Source organism: Budorcas taxicolor, chromosome 18, assembly GCF_023091745.1.
Source record: "Budorcas taxicolor isolate Tak-1 chromosome 18, Takin1.1, whole genome shotgun sequence".
NCBI lineage: Eukaryota > Metazoa > Chordata > Mammalia > Artiodactyla > Bovidae > Budorcas > Budorcas taxicolor.
This window is the reverse complement of record NC_068927.1, coordinates 41,451,699-41,472,479: the sequence shown is the minus strand read 5'-3', so window position 1 is coordinate 41,472,479 and position 20,781 is coordinate 41,451,699. Positions and strand designations below refer to the sequence as shown.

The 20,781-nt window shown below is 41.1% G+C and overlaps 1 protein-coding gene across 1 annotated transcript in view; it reads right to left on the bottom strand.

The window, feature by feature from the left end:
* Positions 1-20,781, bottom strand: part of HYDIN (HYDIN axonemal central pair apparatus protein) — a 317,377-nt gene that overhangs the window by 177,370 nt on the left and 119,226 nt on the right. The window contains 5 exon segments of the mRNA XM_052656756.1: positions 149-301; positions 1,656-1,820; positions 10,933-11,068; positions 13,089-13,189; positions 15,639-15,874. Of these exon segments, the coding sequence (XP_052512716.1) occupies positions 149-301; positions 1,656-1,820; positions 10,933-11,068; positions 13,089-13,189; positions 15,639-15,874 (791 nt within the window).

Here is a 20,781-nt window from a genome sequence, read left to right as displayed (position 1 = left end):
AATAACACAGTTTAATGCAATTGAACTCTGCAATTAAATCTCTGCTTCTGTAGATAATTTTCAAAGACATGTTGCTGAAATAAGGCCACTGCCTCCAAGATACAGCAAAGCTGTGTTTTCGCCATGTGACAGCGCACAATGTACTCACCATGTGTGCCTTGAATAATGCAGGGATGAAAGACTGGTTAGACAAGTTGAGAACCCTGAGGGAGTCCTTCAGGACGTAGATATTGCCAAAGTCAACTTGACTAGGATGTACATAGATAACTGGGCCTTCTCCGATGCTCTTTAAGTGACATACCTGCAGTCCATGCAAGAGAAACAATACAGGAATGGCTGAAATGGTGGGCCTTTAAAATCAAATTGAAATGGAACCTTCTAAGCATCCCTTTATAAAAAGCAGGGACATAAAAGGTTGCTATTAGAATTGACAGTCCTTCTCCCTGATATTCTGTAGTGAAGGGTCACAGGGATGGCCCCTCTGATCAGACCTGAGAATCTAGCATGGAATTCCTCCCTTAAAATAAAGCTTTGCTTCCCTGGGTCAGCCCAGAGCCGTGCACTGATGGGAAACCAGAATAACAGTTCAGTATGTGCCACCAGAACTCCAGTCTCAGGAGCACTGAGGGGTTAAGGACCAGCACTTCAGGGCTGGATGTGGCTGTTTGCTGTACTAGCAATACGACAGGGGCACCCACCATGCAAAGCTGTGCAGGCTGGGGACTGAAATTCACCTTGCTCTCCCTCCTTTCCGCTATGCTCTCGGCCAGGCACTCTGTCTGCCCAAGGAAGGGGGTCTTTTTCTTTCATAAAATGTTTCCTGCTCAGCAAGGTACATCTGTGCTGCATCTGTGCAGGGCAGGCGTGTAGGCTAGCAGGTTACCTGGACTGTGGCACCTTTCAGCTGGCCTGCCTTAATGACGCTGCTTTATGTCAGATGGCTTATCTACATGATCTTATATGGAAGAGATAAAAGCAAAACCCTAGTTTATTATACTCTCTGAGCAATCAGAATCACTTCAAACAAACGCATGTTGACACCACCCAGCTTCCAAGTAAATCCGATGTCTAGAAATTAATAGCCTATTGGGTAACTTCCTTCAAGATTCGTCCTTTGATTCAGCTCAAGCAGCAGAGAGCTTTCTATGTCTCCCTTTTCTCAGGCTTGGAGTAATTAAGGTTAATCGGTGATATAAGTCCAAGAATATAATAGGATATGCTGTAGCATATAGTTGTGTATACATATCCAATAATCTACAGGAAAAGACCTGGTGAGCGGTGAAGGAAATCAATCTCAGAGACCACATGTAGCAAGCTAGGGATACCCAGCTTTGTAGTAGGAACAATTAAGAAGGGGTGTGCTGGTCCTCTGTCCTCAGAGATTCTGGTTTCATGGGTCTGGAGAGAGGTCAGGTGTGTCTGTATGTGTGAGGAAAAATAAATTGCTATAAAGCACCATTTTCAGAGACATCCACAAAACAGATTCCTGAAGTACCAGCCCTGGTATTTTACCACTGCAGAGAGAAAATGGAAGACTCTAGAAGACCAACAACTAGAGGATATGCAAATATGGTGAGTACCTTACAGGTAAAGGTTAGAATGTCCCCACAAGAAGTACGGTGCTTAGAACTGCAATTCTGAAAACAGGCACTCACCATCGGGGGATCCTGGCTCCCAAAGGTTGAGATGTAAATTGTGGACCTGTATTCCCCAGGGACTTGGGTCTCCAGGGTCAGAGGTATGTGAACTGTGCTGTGCGGGGGGATGATCCCACAGGGCGTGGGACTAGAGAGCAGCACAGCGGGCACATCCTGATATACCTGGTGGGGGAGAGAAGCTAGAAGGATAAGCAAGCCTCCGGTTCAGTATGAAGCCAGTAGCACGTTACATTATTTTGAAACAAGCATTGTCCTGAATCCACAGAGGATGTTATAATGTACTGTTGTTAGGGCAAGTAAATGGGGATGACCACCTCAATTCAGCCAAAAGGAACTCTGGCTAAGAGAGGTGCACAAGCCCCAAATCCAAAATGTGTGACCCAGAAAACTGCAGAACCATCCACAAAGTGAGTTAGCTCAGGACAACGGCTTCCCATGGCCAAATTCCTTGAACAGGGCTTTTGCACCTTCACGCTTTAATCCCTGTCCACTTCACCCTTGTACACTACATCAGTAGAGGCCACTGGCATTTCCTGAACACATGATACTGCTTTCACCTCCAACCCTTTGCACTTCTGGTTACTCCTTCTGCAATGCCCATACCCTCTGACCTGCCCCTCACTCATCCTGAAACCCCAAGGGGTGTCTGGGCCCTAAAGTCCAGGCACTTCCTTTGTTCTCAGGGAGCATCCCTCAGTCCCTTTCCTCAGCCTGCACTATCAACATGTCCATCTTCTCCAAGGGCTATAAATATCTTTAGGGCATGACCTGGGCCTCTCTCCTCAATACCTGCCCACTTTCTGGCCCAAAACACATGCTCAGAATATGTTTTTTAAATGGAAAAACAGGTAGGTGAATGAATGAACGTTGTCCATTGTTTACTAGTGTGTGTTCCTAAGAACCCTGTTCTGCAGCACATTACTAAGTTTTTATGTAACACAAATAAAACTTTAAAAATCCCATTGCTGGGAGCCCTCACCCAAGCCACGGCCTGGGGTGCCCAGTCATCCACCTGGACACCAAAGCAGGCTGCCAAGCCACCACCGTAGTTGTTCAGGTTTGAAAGAAGCCACAACATACAATTCTAAGCCACAGACATACAAGAGGGATATTTCCTTAAACAAGAATCACCCCTGAATGAGATCAAGCCTGAGCCTTTGGAGTGGGAGCACTGACTCTAAGACCCTAGACTACCAGAGAACTAACCCTGCTGCTGCTGCTGCTGCTGCTGCTAGTCACTTCAGTCGTGTCCAACTCTGTGCGACCCCAGAGACGGCAGCCCACCAGGCTCCCCCGTCCCTGGGATTCTCCAGGCAAGAACACTGGAGTGGGTTGCCATTTCCTTCTCCAATGCATGAAAGTGAAAAGTGAAAGTGAAGTCGCTCAGTCATGTCCGACTCTTAGCAACCCCATGGACTGCAGCCCACCAGAACTAACCCTAGGAGGTATCAAATAGTGAGAATTCACACAAAGGAAACCACCTGAATACAAGACCTGGCATCATTCAACCACCAGTAGCACCCTGGGCAGGATGCCTCATCCAAACAACAAAACTACAAACCCAATCATCAGCAGACAGGATTACCACCTCACTCAGCCTTGCCCATCAGAGGAAAAACAAACAAAAACTCAGCACAAATCTCACCCTATAAGAAGCTTATACAAACCACTAGACCAACCTTAGGAGGGCAGAATCAAAAGGAAGAAAGAATTCAACCTTGAAGCCTAGAAAAAGGAGACCTCAAACACAATAAGTTAAAAAAAAAATAATGAAAAGGCAGAGTAATACTACACAAATGAAGGAACAAACTAGAAACACAGAAGTCCAAATAAATGAAGAGGAACTAGGCAAACTACCTGAAAAAGGATTCAGAATAATGATAGTAAAGATGATCAAAAACCTTGAAAACAAAATGGAGAAAGTGCAAGAATCAATTAACAAAGACCTAGAAGAATTAAAGAATAAACATGCAGAGACAAACAACACAACTACTGAAATTAAAAATACTCTTGAAGGAATCAATAGCAGAATATCCGAAGCAGAAGAACGAATCAGTGAGCTGGAAGATAAAATGGTGGAAATAACTTCTGAAGAGCAGTATAAAGTTAAAAGAATGAAAAGAACTGAGGACAGTCTCAGAGACCTCTGAGACAATATCAAATGCACCAACATTCGAATTACAGGGGTCCCAGAAGAAGAAGAGAATCCCAGGGACAGAAGAGCCTGGTGGGCTGCCATCTCTGGGGTCGCACAGAGTTAGACACGACTGAAGTGACTTAGCAGCAGCAGAAGAAGAAGAAGAGAAAAAGAAAGGATATGAGAAAATTTTGAAGAGATTATAGTTGAAAATTTCCCCAACATTGAAAAGGAAATAGTCAATCAAGTCCAACAGGCACAAAGAGTCCCATCACAGGATAAACCTAAGGAGAAACATGCCAAGCCACATACTAATCAAACTAACAAAGACTAAACACAAAGAAAGAATATTAAAAGCAGCAAGAGAGAAGCAACAAGTAACATACAAGAGAAACCCCATACGTTTAACAGCTGATCTCTCAGCAGAAACTCTGAAGGCCAAAAGGGAATGGCAGGATATATTTAAAGTACTCAAAGGGAAAAATCTACAACCAAGATTACTGTATCCAGGAAGGATCTCATTCAAAACTGAGGGAGAAATAAAAAGCTTTTCAGACAAGCAAAAGTTAAGAGAATTCAGTACCACCAAATCAGCTTTACAAAAAATGTTAAAGGGACTTATATAGTTAAGAAATATGAGAAGAAAAAAGATCTACAAAATCAACCCCAAACATTTAAGAAAACAGCAATAGGAATATATATAACAATAATTAATTTAACTCTAAATGGATTAAATGCTCCAACCAAAAGACACAGACTGGCTGAATGGATACAAAAACAAGACCCATATATATATGCTGTCTACAAGAAACCCACTTCAGACCTAAAGATACATATAGACTGAAAGTGAGAGGATGGAAAAATATATTCCATGCAAATGTGAAGCAAAAGAAAGCTGGAGTAGCAATCTTCATATCAGACAAAACAGACCTTAAAATAAAGAAGATTACAAGAGATAAGGAAGGACACTACATAATGATCAAGGGATCAATCCAAGAGGAAGACATAACAATTGTAAATATCTATGCACCCAACATAGGAGCATCTCAATACATAAGACAAACACTAACATACATGAAAGGAGAAACTGACAGTAACACAATAATAGTAGGAGACTTTAACATCCCACTCACACCAATGGACAGATCATCAAAAGAGAAAATTAATAAGGAAACACAAGGCTTAAATGATACATTAGATGAGATGGATCTCATTGATATCTTCAGGACATTTCATCCAAATGCAGAAGAATACACCTTCTTCTCAAGTGCACATGGAACATTCTCCAGGACAGACCATATCTTGGGTCACAAATCAAACCTCAGTAAATTTAAGAAAATTGAAATCATATCAAACATCTTCTCCGACCACAACACTATGAGACTAGATATCAATTACAAGAAAAAAACTGTAAGAAACACAAACACATGGAGATTAAACAACACATTTCCAAATAACCAAGAGGTTACTGAAGAAATCAAAAGGGAAATCAAAAAATTTCTAGAAACAAATGACAATGAAAACACAACTCAAAACCTATGTGATGCAGCAAAAGCAGTTCTAAGAGGGAAGTTTCTAGCCATACAATCCTACCTCAAGACACAAGAAAAACATCAAATAGACAGCCTAACTTTACACCTAAAACAACTGGAAAAATGAATTTTAAAAACCCTCACAATTAGTACAAGGAAAGAAATTATAAAGATCTGAGCAGAAATAAATGAAAAAGAAATGAAAGAAACAACAGTAAAGATTAATAAAATTAAAAGATGGTTCTTCGAGAAGATAAACAAAATTGACAAGGCTTTAGCCAGACTCATTAAGAAAAAAGAGAGAAGAATCAAATCAACAAAATTAGAAATGAAAAAGGAGAGGTTACAACAGACAATGAAGAAATACAAAGGATTATAAGAGACTATTATGAACAACTATATGGCAATAAAATGGATAACCTGGAAGAAATGCAAAGATTCTTAGAAAAGTTCAAGTGTCCAAGACTGAACCAGAAAGAAATAGAAATTATGAACAACCCAATTACAAGCACTGAAATGGAAGCTGTGATCAAAAATCTCCCCCAAAACAAAGGCCCAGGACCAGATGGCTTCACAGGAGAATTCTATCAAACATTTAGAGAAGACCTAATGCCTATCCTTCTAAAACTCTTTCAAAAAATTACAGAAGAAGGAACACTTCCAAATTCATTCTACAAGGCCACCATCACCCTGACACCAAAACCAGACAAAGACAACACAAAAAAAGAAAACTACAGGCCAGCATCACTGATGAACATAGATGCAAAAATCCTCAATAAAATTTTAGCAAACAGAATTCAGCAACACATCAAAAAGCTCATACACCATGGTCAAGTTGGGTTTATTCCAGGAATGCAAGGATTCTTCAATATACCCAAATCAATCAATGTGATACACCATATTAAGAAATTGAAAGATCAAAAACCAAATGATAAAGCTCAACATTCAGAAACCTAAGATCATGGCATCCAGTCCCATCACTTCATGGCAAATACATGGGGAAATAGTGGAAACAGTGGCTGACTTTATTTTTCTGGGCTCCAAAATCACTGCAGATGGTGACTGCAGCTATGAAATTAAAAGAGTCTTACTCCTTGGAAGGAAAGTTATGACCAACCTAGACAGCATTTTAAAAAGCAGACACATTAACTTTGCCAACAAAGGTCCATCTAGTCAAGGCTATGGTTTTTCCAGTGGTCATGTATGGATATGAGAGTTGGACTGTGAAGAAAGCTGAGCACCAAAGAATTGATGCTTTTGAACTGTGGTGTTGGAGAAGACTCTTGAGAGTCCCTTGGACTGCAAGGAGATCCAATCAGTCCATCCTAAAGGAGATCGGTCCTGGGTGTTCATTGGTAGGACTGATTTTGAAGCTAAAACTCCAATATTTTGGCCACCTGATGCAAAGAGCTGACTCATTTGAAAAGACCCTGATGCTGGGAAAGATTGAGGGCAGGAGGAGAAGGGGACAACAGAGGATGAGATGGTTGGATGGCATCACCGACTCAGTGGACATGGGTTTGGGTAGACTCTGGGAGTTGGTTATGGACAGGGAAGCCTGGCGTGCTGCGATTCATGGAGTCACAAAGAGTTGGTCACGACTGAGCAACAGAACTGAACTGAACTGATAATCTGAACAGATGCAGAAGAAGCCGTTGACAAAATTTAGCACCATTTATGATTAAAACTCTTCAAAAAATGGGCATAGAAGGAACCTACCTCAACAAACTAAAGGCCATATATAGGCCTACAGCAAACATTATTCTCAATAGTGAGAAACTGAAAGCATTCCCCCTAAGATCAGGAACAAGACAAGGGTGTCCACTCTCACCAGGATTATTCAACATAGTTCTGGAAGTACTAGCTACAGCAGTCAGAGAAGAAAAAAAAATAAAAGGGATCCAGATTGGAAAAGAAGAAGTAAAGCTCTCACTGTTTGCAGATGACATGATATTGTACATAGAAAACCCTAAATATAGTATCAGAAAATCACTAGAGCTAATCAGTGAATTTAGCAAAGTTTCAGGATACAAAATCAATACACAGATATTACTTGCATTTCTATATACTAACAATGAAATATCAGAAAGAGAAATTAAGGAATCTATCCCATTCATCATTGCAACAAAAAGAATTAAATACCTAGGAATAAACTTACCTAAGGAGACAAAAGAACTGTACACAGAAAATTATAAGACACTGATGAAAGAAATCAAAGATGGAGAGATATTCCATGTTCCTGGGTAGGAAGAATCAACATTGTGAAAATGACTATACTACCAAATGCAATCTACAGATTCAATGTGATCCCTATCAAATTACTAGTGGCATTTTTCACAGAATTAGAACAAAAAATTCCACAATTCATATGAAAACACAAAAGACCCCAAATAGCCAAAGCAGTCTTGAGAAAGAAGAATGGAGCTGGAGGAATGAACCTTCCCAACTTCAGATTTTACTACAAAGCTACAGTCATCAAGACAGAATGGTACCAGCACAAAAACAGACATATAGACCAATGGAACAAGATAGAAAACCCATAAATAAACCCATGCACCTATGGGTACCTTATTTTTGACAAAGGAGGAAAGAATATACAATGGGGCAAAGACAGTCTCTTCAATAAATGGTGCTGGGAAAACTGGACAGCTATGTGTAAAAGAATGAAATTAGGACACTTCCTAAAACCACACACAAAGATAAACTCCAAATGGATTAAAGACCTAAATGTAAGACCAGAAACTCTAAAACTCTTAGAGGAATACTAATAGGCAGAATACTTGATGACATAAATCAAAGCAAGATCCTCTATAACCCACCTCCTAGAGTAATGGAAATAAAACCAAAAGTAAACAAGTGGGACCTGATTAACCTTAAAAGCTTTTGCACAGCAAAGGAAACTATAAGCAAGGTGAAAAGACAATCCTCAGAATGGGAGTAAATAACAGCAAATGAAACAACTGACAAAAGATTAATTTCCAAAATATACAAGCAGTTCATACAACTCAATGCCAGAAAAACAAACAGCTCAAACAAAAAGTGGGAAAAGACCTAAAAAGACATACAGATGGCTAACAAACACATGAAAAGATGTTCAACATCACTCAATATTAGAGAAATGCAAATCAAAACCACAATGAGATATCACCTCACAGCAGTCAGAATGGCCATCATCAAAAAGTCTACAAACAATAAATATTGGAGAGGGTGTGGAGAAAAAGGAATGTTTTTGCACTGTTGGTGGGAATGTAAATTGATACAGCCACTATGGAAAATGGTATGGAGATTCCTTAAAAAACAAGGAATAAAACCACCATATGACCCAGCAATCCCACTCCTAGGCATATACCCTGAGGAAACCAAAATTGGAAAAGACACATGTATCCCACTGTTCATTGCAGCACTATTTACAATAGCTAGAATATGAAAGCAACCTAGATGTCCATCGACGGATGAATGGATAAAGAAGCTGTGGTATATATACACAATGGAATATTATTCAGCCACAAAAAGGTACACATTTGAGTCAGTTCTGATGAGGTGGATAAACCTAGAACCTATTATACGGAGTGAAGTGAGTCAGAGAGAGAATGATAAACATTGTATTCTAATGCACATATACATAATCTAGAAAAATGGTTCTGAAGAACAGGGCAGCAATGGAGAAACAGACATAGAGAACACACCTATGGACATGGGGAGAGGGGAGGAGAGGGTGAGATGTATGGGAAGAGTAACATGGAAACTTACATTACCATATGTAAAATAGATAGCCAACGAGAATTTGCTATATGGCTCAGGAAACTCAAACAGGGGCTCTGCATCAACCTAAAGGGGTGAGATGGGGAGGGAGATGGGAGGGAGGTTCAAGAGGGAGGGGACATATGTATACCTATGGTTGATTCATGTTGAGGTTTGACAGGAAATAACAAAATTCTGTAAAGCAATTATCCTTCAATAAAAAATTAAAAAAAAAACAATTCCCACAGTCAAATAGGTTTGAATAATTCAGGGAAACACTTTTCAGAGCCCCCACTTCTGGAAGGAAGGACAGATGGTGCCAGTTTCACCTGCCTGGAGTGCCCCATGGTTTTTCTGTACCTGGTCTGGTTCAACTTGACCTAATCATAACTCAACATCCTTCTGTGGCAATGATCTGCCTAGCCTTCCTGGACCCTGAAGCCAAAGGAAAATCAGTAACACTGATTCCACCTTTACCAAATGTTTTGATATCTTATTTATCGTGGACTTCTTGAGATACTTTTGATTTCTTCAAGCGCAGCATGAAAACACTGTCTATCTTGATTACTGTTTTGGTCCCCCTGAGGCTGGTGTCTCACCCTTCCCAGCCCAGCTGTGCAGTAACAGCTTCCCCATCACTCTATGTGACTCAGGCTCTGTTCTGAGCTCTGCAGGTGATCATGCGGTGTGAGTGGCCAGCCTGTTCTGCTGTTGAACACCTGAAAGCTAGAAAAGGTGTCTCCTGTCACCCCCATTCTTAGCTTCTGGTTTTTTCTCAGAGAAGCCCACAGAATAATTTGAATTCCCTTTTTTATACAGTAGTCCTTTGACTAGGGGTAGCTATTTCATTCCAGTTAATCATCTGTTCCAGGTTAGACGCTGTGCCTGCTCCTCAGATGACGTGGGTCGACCTTCTGGTTACTCTGAACATGATTCTCTATTTTTCAAGCTTCCATTAAAAAAACATCCTGTCAAGAGCTGAAGACAGCACTCCAGCACTGCTTTGACGGGTGGCCCTCTCCTTCCTTCAGCTGTGGAGTACTGTGTTTCTCTGATGCAGCCTAAACCTGCCTTGGTTTTGTGGCCCCAACACTGGTCTTTTGGAAGCCCAGTGCACTATTCATTGCACCATGGAGTCACCTCACTGGTTTTTTATTTTGTACTTGTAGCCAAATAAAACTATTTGATTTTCTGCATGAATTTTTATTAGAGTTGTACCTATAGAATTGAGTTTTAAATCCAAACACTTCCCTGGTAAACTGTATCTCATTAGTCACTTTCCATTTACTCGAGTCTATACAGATATTTTTGAATCATTTTCCCAAGTGTGTTTAAATGCTTAGTCTCCCACCTAGATAGGTATAATGGGATGTGGATAGATCCATTTCATAAAACATTAAGGATCAGTTCCTCCTTTCTCCTTCATATATTATCTCTAGCTTTCTGGTACAAAAAGTTCATTTATAAATACTATATTAGCATATTTTAGTGATTCTGTTCAAGTCACAGCCATAGACATAAACGAAAACTCCCAGTTCTGCCTTATTTCCCATGCATGGTGAATTCACAGGCAATAATTTGCAGGTGCAACTTCTGCATGTTGGCCTAATTGACCCTTCCCCCTCTTTATCAAAGGCAATTTCCCTCAGAAATTAACAACTGTTTCCACCTGCAGCTGCTCACTCATACAGGGGGCAATCCAGCTGTGGCTTTATAACCCCACCTCCAGGTTATCCCACAGTTAAAAATCAGAATTACATAGATCATGTGGTCAGGAATATGGCTCTTTCAAAGGACTTCTCTTTCTCACTGAAGGAATTCAACTGAATGAAAAGCAACCCTGAAAATGGATAGAGTAACTCGCCTGAGGCAGGACCCGGTAGCATCCTGGGAGGTTGTCGTCATTGACAAGCTGGATCGTTTTCTTATATGGATACTTCAGGAAGCAACGCCCGAAGTCCACCTCTGTATTAACCACGTGGAGGGTAGGCACAATACACCTGCTCGAGGGAAGGAGCCCATTAGAGAATTCAAAAGGATGAAGGCAGCACTTGTTTACACATGGAGGACACAGAGTCCCAAGCTAAACACATTTGTCATTGTCACACAGTAGTTTTCCTCTAATAACTACATTAATCATTTTCACGTCTTCTCTCCTGTCATCCCTCTCTCCAAGCCCCTAATAACCACTTTTTAATCAAAAAAGGGCTAGAAGCAGGACACCTTAAACACTGTCTTCTGTGGGTAATGACTAACATTTCCATTGCTTTTCATATTTGGCCTTTTCTCTGGCAAGGAGCCCCCAAAGCACAAGTTCCTTAGGATAGTGGATCTGTTTCCATGACAAACAGGGCCCGTGCCACCAGCATGGGGTCCTGACTTGCTATGACACTTTGGACCAGTCAGAGTCCCCTGAGGACCAGCAACAAACAGCTCGCACCATCTAAATAATGGTAATAATTCTAATTTCCACGTGGAACAGCTGCCTCGGATCAGTGGGCTCAGGCAGCTGCTCGACCCAGAACTGGCACTGTGACAGTGGTGCTCAGTGTGAAGGGGGTGTTGTGGGGGAGAGGAGGGAGGCATGGAAGGCCTGTGTGTGCAGACTGGCCTATTATTAGGTGACCTGGGTTTTATTTTGCGTCTGTAAAGTCCCCGGGTCTGCCCTGCCCTGCTGCACTTTCACAACATAGTGTCATGGCGAGGAGTGCCGGCGTGTAATCAGTCAGAGCCAGGTTCAGATACTGACCTCACCAAGCGCAACCTGGAGCCAGCTACTCTCCCTTCCAGAGTCCCATTTTTGCTCATAGGTAGAAAGAAGATAATTCGAGGGACTGACATAGCATCAGCTCTTCCTGGGGATGCACAGGAAGTTGTCAGTTGACCCAGTGATTTTGGTAAAGCTTATCCTTTACTACCTGAAACATCTGGGGCTGACAGGACTCATAGCATTTGATTTGGTCACAGAGTATACATGCTAGAAAACTGATAGCCTCCTAGAACCCATCCCCCACCTTTTTAAAATTCAGGATTTTCTACTTAGAGCGGCAGGGAAAAGGCATCGGAAAGTATCAGAATAAAAGAAAAATAGAAAAGAAATGCAAGCCTAGACAAAAGGTCAAGCTTTGGGATAGAGAAGACCAAACAAAAAAGAGTTTTTCCACTGTTCTTGAACAAATGATTAGTGAAGTCTCTGGAGGGAATATTAAGCACATTGTGGCATGAACTTGACCTTCAAGTTATTTTAGGGCTGCCCCCTGACTTCACTCAAGCCCAAGACAGAGGAAATGGTGCTGGTTATGATGACCCCACCAACCAGCATACCTGTACCTTCTTTGAGGTGCATCTTCCTAAGATTCATGAAGGTCCTACATTCTAGGTGCTGGAACACTGCCTGTTTCCTTCAGATGGTATTTTCATACACACTCTCAGGCCCCAGACCTGGACACTTGTTTACTTTGGCAAGAGCATGGCCCATGATTTTATTTAGGACCATGGTCAGCATCAGTAGGTGACACACTACGCTGAGAAAGGCTGTAAATTTGGTGAAGGAGACACAGTCAACAAATGTCAGAGCCAGGATCTTAACCTGACTCCGGACGTTTTGGGGGGCCACTTGCAGCCTGCCTTTAAGTCTTACTGACAATGTCCTGGAGCAGGGCTATGAGCACCACTCTTTCTGCTGCAGAACTCTGGAGTACTATCTTGAAAGATAAAAATAAAAACCAGCAACTGCTCATCTCTTGCTGATAAAACCCTGTCAAGTATATACACGGAAAATCAGGCCCATTAAAGAGCACTATTATACTTAACACCTAACATACACATCCCTCCTCATATCTCCACCAATGGTGCGTTTTCTCATATAAAACTTGTCACTCCAATATCAGATTCTTCTTCCTTTCTCAGGAGAGGCAGTGAACTGGATGTTTGCCCCTGTGCTGCCTTCCTTCCCGAGGGCCAGCCCACTGCTGGTGGCTTAGGGGAGACTGGGAAAGAGAGAGCAGGCAAGCGTGATACCTTGCTGTAATTAGGAGCGCCAGCACTTCCTCCCCGATGCCCTCCACATCTACCACCAGGGCCAGCTCGTATTTCTGCACAGTGTTGGAACATAAGGTCACCTGGAAAGAAAAAGGTAAAAAGCTGCTCTTCTAAAAGGCCAGCTCTCCCCCTGCACAGGGGAGAAGGGGGCCAGGAGAGGACCACACAGATGAGTGTAGTTTCTAAGTACTTTATTAGAGGATGTATGGCATTTAACATTATTAGTTAAACAGGTTCCGTTTCAGGGTCAGGGCATGCTGAGTTGTTTCAAAGGCCAGGTTAGAGTCTAACAAATGGCTTTTGGTATAATAGGTCTGCTGAATTCTGAGGGGGTACTATCAAAGGAGCCACAGATCTGGTATGAGGGAAAACCAGGCCCTGAAGGACATCAACATCAAACTTTAATTACTGCAATTTAAAGTGTTCCCTATGCCTCTGGGCTATATAAATTCTGAAAATTCAGTACACCAATAAAACACTACAGTTAGATTTCACTTATGGCAAAATAAATGAATATAACCAAGTCAGTGATAGAAATGGTATGAGAAATAAACTAGTCTTTTTTTTTTTAACCAAAACCTTGTCGTTCCTCCCCACCTCCTGTATTCACTATTAGAGCAGAAAATAGGAAACTCTGAAGAAAGGTTAATCCAAGGACAGTATCTGACCAATATATTTTACCCTATATTTGTATTTATTGTTGTGAAACTCGACATTTAGGCTTTTGAAGCCTTGTCACAATTTTTAATTGCTTTAAATGACTTGTATTGGAAGGGATACTTGTAAGTGTAGAAACAGCTTCTGGCATAGGTTATGGCTCTTCTATCTATAAATTATGCATCAGGTACTAATTAAAATTTTTTCAGTTGGAAAGGGAATTGTTGGATGCAAATTTGAATCCAGACAGACGTGATTAAAGTGCAGATCAGGTGGGAAAACTGAGGCTTGGAGAAAGCTTTCTGAAATACAAAGGAAAAAAAAAAGCAAAGAGGGAGTTGCTGATTTGGAAGGAAAACTTGGCAGCTTTGGAGAGAAGCAGCCACTACAGCGTCCAGATTCCTGGACTGGCTCTAACCCTGACTTTTGTCTCTGAGCTCTGGTTAGAGGAAGTGGTTCTGGCAGAAACCTGCTGGATAGATGCTGTCTTCTAGAATCTTCCTGAACTACACGGGAGAAGATCCACAAAAGGCGGGGAATGGCAGGTAATATGTAGGCTAAGCACTACTCTGTAAAAAAAAATTCATTCATTACAGCTGCACCTCTCCTTGGGCAAGTCACAATTAGCAACTGCTCTGATCTGAATGCTGATCTCCCCACCTCCCCCCCCCAAATGTATACGCTGAAATCCTTTCTCAACATGCTGATTATTAGGAGGTTATGAGGTCATGAGGGTGGAGCCCTCTTGAGCAGGATGAGTGCCCCTCTAAGGGACCCCAGAGAGCTCCCTCGTCCCTTCACCAGGTGAGGGTACAGGAGACATCAGCAGTGTGAAATCTGAAAAATGGCCTTCACCAGAACCCTACCATGCTGGTACTCTGACCTCAGACTTCCAGCCTCCAGATTTTAAGAATAAATTTCTGATGTTTATAAGCCACCCTGTCTCTGGTATTTTGTAATAGGAGCCCAAATGGGAAGTTACAACAATATGTGATATCAAACCTCACTGTATCCCTGAAGAAGCCCTTAGAAAAGCTGAAACCTCCTAGAATAGATTTAGGATGAATAAATTCATGGTGAGATATTATGAAGCATTTAAAGCAAATTTGGGGGGGGGGGTAAAACTCACAGCTGAATTAAATATTGAAAGATAATGACTAAAGAGAATATTATCACCTTAGCTATGAAGTCATTTTTTTTTCTTTTCCAGAAAAGAAAAACTCATTTAAATTCAGCAGCCTTCAGTGTTGCTAGACCTAACTGCTTCAAGAAGCAAAAGTAAGTGATGGGAAACAGCGAGAACCTTTCTCAGTTAGCTTTGGAACAATTCTGCTGCTGGCACTGAGGCCATAAGCCAAGCATCACACTGTGGACCTTAAAGCACTGCTGGGAACATCACGTCCACATTCACCAGGAAGCTCAGATTCAGGTTAAAAATTTGAATAAACTGGATATCATCTGGGGCATAAACCTGGATACTTACTAGCATAAATGATTTGAGTCTAATGGAGGACCTGATTGTCAATGAGCCCTTAAATATTTTTATATTAGTATTGATGAGTGAATTATTAGGCACAGAGCAGTGATTTCAGCAGAAATTGCTAAAATCCACTGCTCTGACACAGGCAATGCATTCAGACTGATGGAAACCTCCTGAAGCAGTGTCAGTTCTTTGGCCCAATCTATTTGTATCTGGTTTCTTTTGCCACAGTAGTTTACTTCCTTGTAGAAATAGACCCACTTTTCCATGTGAATTAGAGGCACTCCCTCTCATTGACACTGGGGATATAAAGCAAACGCTAGATGTGGTCTCAGTATCTATTTGACAGTTCAGCTGTATGACTACATGAGCTGGAAGGCTGAGCACTTTACCCTGATAGCAGCAAATCCCTGGGAGCGAATGGTGCCGCAGCTGGGGGTTATGGTGAATTCTTTTGGTCTTATTACAGGTAATTCATCCTTGTTCCAAAATGGTTTTTGGTTGTCTGAATACTGCTCACAACTTAAAATGCTTTGCTGGCCAACGCCATCCCCAGGGACACGCAGTTTGAAGGTCATGGGGACCAAGGAGGTATTATTGAGGGAACATATCAAGGTATGAGGAAACCCTGGAAAACAAAATATAAGGTGAGAAATAAATGCCCTATGATAGCTTCCCTTTAACTTCAACCTCCCCTCTCAGTGCCAAACCTCTTAAATGAATTGGACAGGCAGTTCACCACTGCTATTTATTTCCAACTCTTCCCAGTATTATTTTCAATTGCACAACCAATAAATACATTTCACTCATTCATTCAATGAGGACTTATTATGTACGTACTATGTAACAACAATAGACATTAAACAAACCACTCTGTCATCATCCAGACCCCTCTCCAGAGGCAGTCTCTATAATCAGTTCGTTGAGTAATCTTCTAGAAGCACATTGTGCATTTGATTTTTACATAGAAATACAATTTCCCCCAAAGAATAGCAGTCTATTTGCTCTTTGTATCTGCTGGTGTGTGAAAGGAGAAGCCCACGCAGTTTTGCTTGCTGTGTGACCCACAGCCTGCCAACACATTATATAATTCATCCTAGACTTGTCTGAGGCTCTTGCTCTTAGGGTGGATGACACAAAATCGAATAATAGCCTCTCCTGAGAGAGACTTTACGGTCTGCTTTTGAGCTGGCCAAAGCTTTCACCTCCCTGAGACGAAACTGCTTTTCAGTGTTATTTCTAGCCCTCCTACATTCAGTTCAGGGAGACTCGTGCTCCTTCCCTAAGAGCTGTGGCTCCTCCTTGCCTGGTAAGCAATAAACCAAACTCTGATTTTGGATTCCCTGGGTGGTCATTGTATCTGCTACCATTTTCAGAACAAGAATGATCTAAAACCACAAGAGAATAAACATGCATATTTCTACGGGATGTAAACACTTCTCTTTCTATGTTGAAACCTACTGTGATAAAATACAACTGGTCTCCTGGAGTAACTGCTGCAGTACTGCTGGGGATATTTTGAACTGATCTACTTCTCCCTGTCCAAGCCTTTGTCTACACATTAGGACTACTGGAGGAAGCACATCCACGTCTCCCTTATAATTTCGCACCTCCTTGGAAGAGACATTTTATGGAAGAATTGTGTGATTAAGGGTACTTGAAAGATTATTCTTGGAAATTCCAGAGATACTGCTAGAAAGTCATTTTCACAATCATATAATTGCTTCATCTGACTTCTCTGAACTTTTTCAAAATGACTCTTAAAACTACAGATTCTTCCTTATTTTACCTTATCATTTATAGGATAAACACTCTTCAAATGTATGGTGTAATTTGGAAGTGGATCCTATAAAGGTTCGCATGTATCTTTCCAAACCACTGCCCAGACTATGTTCCTGAATCTGTAAGTTTTTCTGAGAATAAAGTCAATTAAAACCTTCTAGCTAGAACAATTCCTTGTACAACTACTTGTAATAACCTGTATTGCTTGTGTAGAAGCCCCCCAAAAGAGGATATTGCTTTATTAAAGATCAAACATTCATTAATATAAAAGTTATTCCTAGGTTTCTGGCTGTATCAAATCTGAATTACTATTCTATTGTCCATCTGAATGCAAGTACTTTACATCTAATACATTTTAAAAAATCAACATCTATGTGCCTTTTCTTCAAATAATTAACAACACACTTGGCCAGAATGCCTCAAAGACTCAAAGAGACACCTTCATATCTCTCCCAGTACTTAAATAATGATTTAAAAGATTGAAGTCTTAGGAGGTTTGATTCTCATTCAAGATGTGCATTTTCATCTGACATAGAAAGCCCCAAAGAAGAAACTTAAGGAAACTAGGGGCAAAAGATCACAAGGCTGCAAAAGGAAAATTTTCAGTTCTGACAGCTGGAGATCATAAGTGGAAATCTGCTAAAATAAACTTTCAGAAATCAGTGACCTTCAGCAATAGATTGCTATTCTAAGATCCTCAGAAGCAGCAGACTCTACATGAAGTTGAAAGATTCTGCTCGTGAGTGACAGAACAAGATTTTGCAACATACCTGGTATTACTGAGTTTTACACTTTACCTTGTATACTTTCGTTCTTATCATTCTGCCATATTATTCTCTATTGCTACCTTAAGATCATATTAATCCTTAATCCTTCTGATATCTGCCGTTGTGTTTCCCTTTACTGCTAATGATCCCTTACTCAAATCTAGGCTTTGCTTATGCCTACTATAATCTCTTCTGCCAATCTTTCTAAGAACTTCCTATGATCACGACAATTAAGCTTTGCCCATAATGCTCTACTTTACACCTTCCTAAAGTTAACTTAAACACTTCTCCTTGAGTAAAATACTGCTAGTTCATACTAGGCCATGTGTATTCTTTGATGCTTATATGTATTTATCCCAACAACTCTGCCCTCAAACCCTAACTTCTCTGTCTAAATTATCTAATGGTCAAGTCCACTGAGAACCCAGAGCCTTCCAAATTTCTTATTCTCATTCAGCAAGTTCTTGTACCTCCTGAAAAATAGTGACTTTGCACATACTTGTCCTGCCCCATTTGCTCTATCGCCTGGCATACCACTGATGATTTGGTCCATTTCATTCCTTGATCAATCTGAGGAGTTATCAATGCCCCAGTGTTCCTTCAGGGACAGTCACTACCCAAATTCTATGATTTAACTCTCTCAATACTGTAGTGTTTGTCAAACTAATTAATTATTAGATATGCCATCCAGCATCCAATCCTACCATCACAATCTCCAGCAGTTCAGTTCAGTCGCTCAGTCATGTCGGACTCTTTGCAACTCCATGGACTGCAGCATGCCAGGCCTCCCTGTCCATCACCAACTCCCAGTTTACCCAAACTCATCTCCATTGAGTAGGCAATGCCATCCAATCATCTCATCCTCTGTCGTTGCCTTCTCCCGCCTTCAGTCTTTCCCAGCACCAGGGTCTTTTCCAATGAGTCAGCTCTTCGCATCAGGTGAACAAAGTATTGGAGTTTCAGCTTCAACATCAGTCCTTCCAAAGAACACTCAGGACTGATCTTTAGGCTGGACTGGTTAGATCTCATTGCAGTCCAAGGGGCTCTCAAGAGTCTTCTCCAACACCACAGTTCAAAAGTATCAATTCTTCAGTTCTCAGCTTTCTTTATAGTCCAACTCTCACATCCATATATGATTACTGGAAAAACCATACCCTTGTGACTAGATGGACATTACAGCAAAATAATATCTCTGCTTTTTAATATGCTATCTAATTTGGTCATAGCTTTTTTCCAAGGAGCGTCTTTTAATTTCATGGCTGCAGTCACCATCTGCAGTGATTTTGGAGCCCCCAAAAATAAAGTCTAACACTGTTTCCACTGTTTCCCCATCTATTTCCCATGAAGTGATGGGACCAGATGCCATGATCTTAGTTTTCTGAATGTTGAGCTTTAAGCAACGTTTTCACTCTCCTCTTTCACTTTCATCAAGAGGCTCTTTAGTTCTTTTTCTCTTTCTGCTGTAAGGGTGGGGTCATCTGCATATCTGAGGTTATTGATATTTCTCCTAGCAATCTTGATTCCAGCTTGTGCTTCATCCTGCCTGGCATTTCACATGATGTACTCTGCATAGAAGTTAAATAAGCAGGGTGACAATATACAGCCTTAACATACTCCTTTTCCTATTTGGAACCAGTCTGTTGTTTCCATATCCAGTTCTAACTGTTGCTTCTTGACTTGCACACAGACTTCTCAAGAGGCAGGTCAGGTGGTCTGGTACTCCCATCTCTTTCAGAATTTTCCACAGTTTGTTGTGATCCACACAGTCAAAGGCTTTGGCATAGTCAATAAAGCAGAAATAGATGTTCTTTTGGAACTCTTTTGCTTTTTCGATGATCCAGCAGATATTGGCAATTTGATCTCTGGTTCTTCTGCCTTTTCTAAAGCCAGCTTGAACATCTGGAAGTTGACGGTTCATGTACTGTTGAAGCCTGGCTTGGAGAATTTTGAGCATTACTTTACTAACATGTGAGATGAGTGCAACTGTGCAGTAGTTTGAACATTCTTTGGCATTGCCTTTCTTTGGGATTGGAATGAAGACTGATCTTTTCCAGTCTTGTGGCCACTGCTGACTTTTCCAAATTTGCTGGCATATTGAGTGCAGCACTTTCACAGCATCATCTTTTAGGATTTGAAATCACTCAACTGGAATTCATCCCCTCCACTAGCTTTGTTCGTAGTGATGCTTTCCAAGGCCCACTTGACTTCACATGCCAGGATGTCTGGCTCTAGGTGAGTGATCACACCATCATGATTATCTGGGTCATGAAGATCTTTTTTGTACAGTTCTTCTGTGTATTCTTGCCATCTCTTCTTAAGATCTTCTGTTTCTGTTAGGTCCATACCATTCCTGTCTTTTACTGAGCCCATCTTTGCATGAAACGTTCCCTTGGTATCTCTAACTTTCTTCAAGAGAGCTCTAGTCTTTCCCATTCTATTGTTTTCCTCTATTTCTTTGCACTGATCACTGAGGAAGGCTTTCTTATCTCTCCTTGCTATAGCCATACTTTAAATATTTTAGATGCCAACCAATAGTACTATTACCTCTTACCTACTTTATGGTAATTACACTGTCCTAATATCATCAGTACCAGCAGACCCTGTGATGCCAAATCTAGATCTTTATCTGTAACCAGTAAACGCCATGTCTCCACCACTAGTCCGTAACTGATGCCTCTTCAAGAATGGGCCTTAGTGCCCATAAGGGGATGATATTATCAACTTCAGTTACCCTAATGTACTACCCAGCCCTACTACAATCCCTGCAGACCATGCTTAACTCCACACAATATATCTGTCATCCTGAAATAATTTAAGAAGTCCTCCAATGTCTGGCTGGCTTCTGTAACAGTTCTTTTCTCTCTTGCATCTGGAACTACCAATGTACACCTCGATTAGTCTTTCATCCCTGAGCCAGTAACATGCTTTATTTTATCTCTCTCATCAAAGCCCTACCTGCATAGGTGGGGTAATAATTAGAGAGCTT